General features: G+C 33.5%; 1 protein-coding gene across 9 annotated transcripts in view; it reads left to right on the top strand.

Annotated features, from left to right (window-relative positions):
• Nucleotides 1–8,957, top strand: part of LOC108967875 (protein FAM102B) — a 191,359-nt gene that overhangs the window by 174,003 nt on the left and 8,399 nt on the right. For 7 of the 9 annotated variants that reach the window (XM_018931522.1, XM_018931525.1, XM_018931518.1 and 4 more), the window contains one exon: nt 751–2,070. The exons of 1 other annotated variant lie outside the window; for it this stretch is intronic. In XM_018931522.1, coding sequence (XP_018787067.1) covers nt 751–2,070 — 1,320 coding nt within the window. The remainder of the gene's footprint in view (nt 1–750; nt 2,071–8,957) is intronic. One more of the 9 variants, XM_018931526.1, reaches the window with a different exon arrangement.

Below are 8,957 nucleotides of genomic sequence, written 5' to 3' on the forward strand. Positions count from 1 at the left end.
ATTATTTATGTTTTTTTTCGTATTTTATTTATCGAAATTTTTAGGATTTTTTGAACTGTTATTTTAAATAATTTATCAAAAAATTTTAAGATTTTTTGTAAATCTTTTTAGCAAATTTTTTATATACAATTTATATGAAAAAAGAGTGAATTACGAAATTTATAATTATTTAGATTTTATGGCATACTTTTAGCATAATTATTTGTATTTGTAGCTATTTATCATTATTTTACATAATTTTAGGCACATAACTTTTAACAGCTGCACTTAGCTTAGTAATTTTAGTTTATTATTTCTTGCAATTCAATATTTTTCCTCTAATCAATATTTTTTCGTTTCTTTGTATTCTATTTTATGTTGATTTTCGTAATTTTTGTAAATTAAAATTTGAAAAAATTGTAAAACGAAACAATTGTTGGTATCATGGGCACCATCCACCAACACACAAACAACAACAATAACAATAATATTGTTTGGTATAAAACATGTGTTGTTGGTACACAAACACCGCAACTGCAACGAACGTACGCAATGTAATCCTATATAACTGTAATGTACTGTATTATACCGTTATGTAATGTAATGTAAATTTGCGAAAATATTACCGCCATTGCACCAACGACCAACAAAAATTTGTGAATCCAACGAACTACGCCGCACCATATTTTCTCTGTCTCTCTCTCTCTCTAACTCTCTACCACCCACCACCACCACCAAAAACCAAAATCCACATACAAACACGTACCGCAGATTCAGCAAATCCGTTTCTCTACTTAATAGACTCAATCAGAAAACCGCCAACGCCATGAAGCTAAATATACCAGCGTTGAATCATCAACAACAGCCAACGGAAACTATCTGCGAGTATGAATGCGAAGAGTTGCTCTTTCAAACGCCGAACTCAACCATGCGCGATGAGGAGTTCCGCACGCCACTCAACGAAATGCCACCCTCAACCAATAGCTCTCTATCGATTTACGGTGAAAAGTTTGTGCTTAGCACACCCTCGCCCACGTATCGCAGCGTGGCGAGCAACAGCCGCAGCGGATCGCGCGCCTCACAGATTTACGAAAGCGGCAGCGCCAGCGGTGTTAGTGGCAGTGGCAGCGGCAGCGGTGAATCGGGCTCGGAGGAGACCGCAGACGACTCGGGTTTGGATGAGAATTTCCATACGCCGCGCGTGGCCAAAATCAAATCGATGGAGAATCTCTCCATCATCGAAATGGAGTTTCATCGCGCMTCACAGGAGTTGGATCGCAATTCGCCGCGTCGCCTGAAGTTGCTGGCCGAAAATGGCGGTCATATACACAAAATGCGTTCGCTTAGCAATTTGCGTTTCGATGATTATAGCGAAGAGCAGATCCGCGAGGAATTGTTGCGCATACGYGAACGCGCGYTGGARGAGAAGCATCGCTTCAATTTGCAGCAGCGCAAAAATTCCACCTCATCCACGAATTCGGGCAAGTTGTTTGTGAAGAACAAAGTGGGTAATGCCAAGTTTATTGGCAACGATGAYAGCCCACTGCCACAGCAGCCAAACAACCAGCAACCGCCCTTGTTTCTGCAGCGTGGCTCACACTATCCCATACAGAAGATGCGTTCGATGGGCACCATACCGGATTTGGTGACGGAACGCATCGAACCGGATCCGTTTCTCACGCCGACTTCGGGTCGCAAGCCGAATTTCCCGCTGGTCACACAGTCGGCGGAGAAACCCTCACCGCCATCGTTCGTTGCRCGCATACTTAACTAYGATGTCGTGGACTCACCGTCCACGAATAGCCATAATCAGCAGCAGCAACCACAACACCACACACACGGCTCCCTAACCGAGCTCTATACACAGGATCGTGTGAGCAAGTTGTTGTCGAATGATCCGAGCACTGCGTTGTCGTTTATGTCGCGTACGCCGTTCGAGCGCGCCTATCGTCGCACGTTGCTGAAGAGTTCGACGCCGTTGCGTCAGGCGCACGGCTATACACAGTACACTACGTTGGAGCAGCAGGAACTGCAGCAGGGGCCGCTTCTGGCRCGTCCGCATTCGACGAACGCCGCCTACGAGTTAATGAGGTTTGTAGAGTGCACACAGTTAACCAATCAATCAATCCAATTTCAAACAAGCAATTCTCCATTTTCATTATATCACTGCGTCACGGATCTTCTTAAGTAGTAGTTCGTATCGTGCCTTAGTTCTTAACAAGTACCTATTACTTTCGATATTAAGTAACATATGCAACTAAATTTCACGTTCCATTCGCCGCATCTTCTGCAAGTATGCMTTGTGGGTGTTCTCCCGGATTTTGGAACTATATTTGAAAATTCGTCGAGAAAGTATGAAAAATSTGGAGATTTTCATCTCCGAATTTTGTCACAATTTCTATTAAAAGTTTTAAAAAATGTTAAGTATTCGATAAATCTTGATTCATGTTGAGTTCCGTAACCTCAAGTTTTTTTTTGTCAAATTAAAAAAAAAAAAAAGAAAAAATTCGCAAACTTAGTTCTTCTAATTTGGTTTGTAAAATACATATTTAATAAAAATAAGGCGTGCTGGTAGGGAAGAATTAAAGCTTYTTTAAAATTAATAATTGCTATAAAAAAAATAACTGCCCTTAATATGTCAGGGCAGTTCCATCTTTCCAATAATTATTAGTATTAGAATCACTTCAGTATTTGCCTACAACAATGTATAATAAAATATACTTAAAAGTGATTTAAAGACGTTGATAGACAGTAAAGTCGATAAAAAATCGATTTTACGGAAGTCGATTATTTGAAAATTCGATAAAAAATCTCTAGTTTTGAAAATATTTTTTAATTTGATTTATCGATAATTTTCTTAAAATTTTCAGAATGTTCAATCGTTCTGGATATCGGARAAATATCGATTAATCATCGAAAAATATACCCGATAAGCGGACGGTGATAAATATCGAGTCGATAAAAAATCGATTTTTGAGTTGTCGATTATCAGTAAAGTGGATTAAAAATCGATCATTTGGAAAATATTTTTTAACTAATTATATCGATAATTTTCTAAAAACTCAGAAAGTTTAATCGTTCTGTATATCGGAAAAATATCGATTAATTATCGAAATAAAAGATTACTTGTTAAATGTACAGCTAAAATCGATTTCTCTATTTAAATGTATCAAAATAATCAAAAATTCSTTTGTTGTAACTGTCGATTACACGTAGCGAGCATTTATCAAATCGTTACTTTGCTGAAAAAATCAGTAACCAATATTCTTCTCAATGTTGTCGACAMCGCTAACGCGGTTGTATCAATAAGTAATCTGTAATTTTCGAAAATAATTTTTTTTTWKWCTTTAGTGTTTTAATCAGAACAATATTGAAATTAATCAATAATTTATCGAAAGAAYGCATCAGAACAATATTGAAATTAATCAATAATTTATCGAAAGAATACATTGGTGAATTATCGACTCTTTTGTTAAGGAGAATCGAATAATTAAAAAATATGCTTGAAAAACATCTAATAGGCGTAGTAACTGACTTCAATAAATCAGCAATTATTTTATTCTTAAAGCCAAAAAAAATCGATAACAAAATCGGTTTAAAAATTATCGATTATTAACTTTCTATGTTTAATGAACAGATTAGCTAACCAAATGTAATCAGCTATTCTAGTATTTGGCCGATTMAAATATCGATAAATTACTAAGTTAGTTAAAAGTTATCGATTATTTGTTTAATGGGTGGAGAACCTGACAACAACAAAAGCAATTAGTATATCCTCAAAATATATACAAAAAATTTCGATAACTTATTGAATCAGTTTGAAAGTTGTCGATAAATAAATATACATGTATAATGGACAAAGTAACTTTACGCAATAACCAAGAATATGTTAAAAAAATAGGTCGATACAAAAATTAAATTATCGACAACAATTTCATCAATTTAAAAATAACGATAATTTGTCAAGATAGTTAACAGTTATCGATAATTCCATTTTATTTTAAGCTCATATAAATAGTTATCGTTCAATAAAATGCTATCAATTGCACTTATTGAACTATTTTTAATCAAACCAAGAAATACCAGCATCGCCTTATTTTCGTTAAATTTGAATTTGAAACTGCCACCGACGACACTGCGCTTCATTAGCGCCCAMCAAACAGCTTAAAATAAGTTAGTTAAGCCCTTCAAGATACCCCCACCATCATGCAGTTATTGTTGCGAAACCGGTTCCATCATTTACTCGTACATAGCACATTAATACAAGCAAAATATTCCCATTCTGGTTGCGGCGCATCAATTTACATCCCMTCACTGTTTCTAAACGGGAATTTTTAATCCGTAATCAGTACCTAATTTGTACTTATTTGAATAATATTTATTTGCATTTATTTGCGCTTCAACTTAACGCTTTGCATTCACGCCATATTTTCATTTTTATGGGTTAATTTGTTATTTATGGTTATTTAAGTATTTAATTACTCATCTGGTATAACCCATAAATAAGTTTATATTTTTATTTTTACTTTCTTGTTTTTGTAATTTCAATTTTAAGGTTAAGTGCATTTCGTTGCGTTTTCGTTCGGCCGTTTTGCTTTGTGTTGCGCTTTAACTGGTTTTGGCTTAAGTTCATCAATACTTATTACCTACGATATAATATTACTTAATTGCATAATTTTTTTTAATTACAATAAGTTGTTAATTTAAAATATATGTTAAATAATATGTGGTTTTTATATATAAATTTTTTTTATGTGTATATACATTTAAGAATATGTGTGATTGCGATACTCATTCCACGATCGATAATTAAAGAAATTGAAATAAAGAATTTATCGCATAAATATTGAGAAAGATAAGATTTTTCAACTAAAATTCAGCAATTTAATTAAATTAAAAATGTGAAGTTTTTGCTTGTTTTTTTATGATTTCGTTCGTTCTCAAAACGAGCTTGTAATTCTCCACCAAAGAGTTTTTGGTGTAACTAAACGGTTTTYAAATTTATAATTTATATGAAATAGTTGGAAAACTCAGGCTTATGGTAAATTTTCAAAGAAAATGCAAATTCCAATATTGAGCTCACGGGTAATCGATTGTTTGCGCTCTGTCACATATTTAACAGAGCTAGAGCAAAAAGGACACGGTCGTATTGATTGTTCTGCTTGTAATCTACCGATGCTTAAGCTTTTGAAATAATATTATACATTTTTGCTTGATTTTCTGATCATTTCATTCGGTCTGAAAATTAGCATGCAATTCTCCACCAATGAGTTTTTGGTGTAATCAAACGGTATTCAAATTTATAATTTATACAATTTATTTGCAAAGCTGTARCTCATGATCAACTTTCAAACAAATCACGTAGTCAACTATTCAGCTCATGGAAAAACGAATTTTAMGCTGAGGAAAAACTTCAGTACCAACAGTGTTCAATAAAGTTTATTAAAATGTTGTCAATTAAAGTAAATATCTAAGCTCTTCCAACTGTTGTTTCTCGATCTAGAGCATACATTTTAGAATAATTTTCTGTTATTATATATTCTTGTTTACTTAAATTCTTACTCCCTCGAGCTCAACCTGTGTAAGAAGGTTGCTAAATTGCTTTACCAATACACATATCGTCTTTTTATATAAAATTTGTGTATCACACACATAGCATACTTTTGAAATACTTGTATGCGCGACATATAACAAAACTCAATAATAATTAATCACCACTAACAGACAGCCGACTATGAAGCTTATATACGGTATACAAGTTTATATAAAATATACGTACATATGTGTTACATAGTGTTTGCTGCTGTTGTAGCATGCAACAGTGTAATTACATTGAAATTACTTTCAGTTCGAGTACATAAGCACTTGTACGTGTAGAGCTGTCAACACCTATGCCACAGCTAACACTCCACCATCGATGACAGTGTCAGCGGCAGCCATGACAACTGGCTTGTACATTTATTTGTATTGCTGTTGTTGCAGTATATCCTTTAATTGCATTACCTTGGCAGTTAGACACTTAATATTGTCATTCGATTTTTTTTGCTGTCTATCTTGTTATATTCTGTTATATTTTTCTTTCTCCTGCGGCTGTCACATGTRTTGCGCGGTTGACATGTGCAACGTTGAAACTAACTTGCAACTAACCTTAAAAACCAAATGCAGGCGCGCGTGTTAGTGACATGTTCAATATATATTTTTTGTGGTTTTTATTTTCACTTTTTATACCCTGAACAGCATATATTTAGTTTGTCACGAAGTTTGTCATTTGCAGAACAAAACGTCAGCTACTTCCGTATATGCATACTCAGTCACTCAGTTTTTGAGATATCGATCAGAAATTTTGCACAAGTTCTTTTCTACCCAAGAAGCTGCTCATTTGTTAAAATCGTCTATAACGGTATACTATAGCATATAGCTGCCATATAAATTGACCGTTTAAAATCAAGTTTTTGTATGAAGAACTGTCTTATTTGACATGATAGCTTCACGAAATTTCGCATGAATTATTATCTAAGTCAATGATACAATATCTTAAGAAATTGTTCAGATCGAACCACTATAGCTTATAGCTGTCATACAAACTGAACTATCAGAACCAACTTCTTGTATGGAAAACTCTTTTATTAGATAGATACTAGATACTTTCACGAAATTTRGCATKAATTATTGCCTAAAACAACGGTACAATTTCCACACAGATCCGTTCTGATCGGACCACTATAGCTTATAGCTGTCATACAAGCTGTGCCGCTCCAAATCAAGTTATTGTATGAAAACATTTTCATTTGTGAAGGTTATTTTAGCTTCGTTGCAGCAGAAGTTACTTTTTTTTATTGTTTTTAGTTTTTATTTTTACTTTTTGCTGTAGCTTTTTTGCAGCTAGCAGCTTCCGGCTGCGAAGCATGAGCGTGAATGCTCATAAAATGTCGACAATAATAAAATATAAATAAATTTGTTGAACTATGGYAACTTTTTTTTTCATACTTAATATRTGAAAAAATTGCTCAGACTACTTAAATATGTGTGTGTGTGAATATGCACAGATAAATAAATTGGAGCAAGGATATGCTTCCGTTATGCTTGACGCAAGGCAATCTACAAGCGTGTACATCTAAAATTCATATTCATTGTGTAGCACAAATACTATTGTTGTTGTTGTTGCTTTTGTTTTTCTCTACACGCTAACATTTTATGCCATGACACTCGGTTACTCGGGTGCACTTGCACTTGCACTGCTGTCGCCGTCATGCACAGTCTGCGAATTTCATAGCATACGAACCGGCGCAAAATGTTCTAAGGTGTGTGTGTGTGTTTGTGGGCATGCACACAGATTTGAGTTGCATTGTGCTTAGTTGCATTGTACTGGGTCAATGATTTTATGGCCACAAGGCGAATTTCAGCTAGGGCGCTGCTTCCAACAATAGTTGGGCACTAAAAAGGAGCTAGAAGACCCTGTTGGAAGTTACAAAAAATAAAACAAAAATCTTTAAAAAAAAATTAAAAAACTTAAAAATTAGTATATACCCCACTTGTGTTGTCTGAATTCCTGTTTTTGTGTGCTGAAAATATATCAGCGTCACTTAGACTCAAGCTATACTCCTGCCTTCTACTCTTTTCCACCATCGTCTTCATTATGTAATATTTTCCAACTTTGCCTTAGCCCTTAAATAACATGCGTGTGTTACATATGTGCACACATTCATATTTTCCTAGCGCTTATCTTTGCTCTTGCCTGATTTATCGCTTCGTGTGCGAAATGTCCTTTTTGCTTCTTTCAAGCATTACAACTCTGCGTCGCGTGATTTATTGAGCTGTAATCGCAAGTGAATTATTCGAAAGCACTTAAATACTTTACGTTGTCACGTTGGCGTTGCGTGAGGCAGTATTTAATTTGATATTATGTGTTGCTGTGGGTTATGAAAAACTGTAAGAAATAATTTTTAAAATTTTTATAATGAAAATTCTGAATTTTATCAATTTCTTCTTCTTCTTGAATGGCTGGTTTTCTGAAAAACTGCAAAAGTAAATCTTAAATTTAATTTTTATGCTAAAAATGTTTAACTTTATCAACTGGTTTTTGCGCGAAAATGTGATTTTTGAGATTTTAAAAGAAGAAAAAAATATTTCTGTAAAATTGTAAGGATATTCTTCAACATATCTTAAGAAAAAACATTAAAATTATTATTATTTAATATTTTTCAATTACATTTGCATCAATAAAGCAAAAGGTCCTCCATTGCTACAGTGATTTCGGCATTCTACGTGGATGAAACCTAAAAAAAAGCTCTACTAAACTATAATATGATACTAGATATGTTCTGAATGACTTACAGCTAAAATTAAAATTTTTTTTTGATTAATTGTTAATTAATTAACAAACTGGGAACGTTTGAAAAAAAGTATTTTCACAAAAAAAGAAACACAATTTGGTTATTTTTGACCCGTCAAACTTTGATTTTTTTATCAGATCAAAAAAACTGGTTGGAGAACTATATAGAGAACACATAAAATAAGTTAAATGAATTGGATCATTTCTCTCGTATGTATTTAAAAATAAACTCATGCAGCTGATTGAACAAAGCGGGTGCGATTCAAAAGGCTGTAACTCAAAAACGCAAGACCCATTATTGGTTTAAAACTTTAGTCTCTTATTTTTTAAGGTATAATGAATCAAAATATGAAAAAAAATAGTCCGAAATTTTGTTAATTTTTTGTCTTTTTAAAAAGGATTTGCTTCAAGATACCGCTAATACCTTAAATTTTTGTATTTTTTTTTAATTTGTTAGGATATATCTTCTTTTATTTTTTTCGAAAGCTAATTCGAAGTGATACTTCTTAAACCATGCATTTTTGGGAAATTTATTTTAAAACATTTTTACGATATATTTCCTATTATTATAAACCCCAAAGGAAATGTTGTGGGAGCAAAACTTCGTCACGGAATTATAAGTTATAATATTTATAATTAATTTACT

The sequence above is a fragment of the Bactrocera latifrons genome, unplaced genomic scaffold (assembly GCF_001853355.1).
Source record: "Bactrocera latifrons isolate USDA-ARS-PBARC rearing strain unplaced genomic scaffold, ASM185335v1 scaffold_2, whole genome shotgun sequence".
NCBI classification, from domain to species: Eukaryota; Metazoa; Arthropoda; class Insecta; order Diptera; family Tephritidae; genus Bactrocera; species Bactrocera latifrons.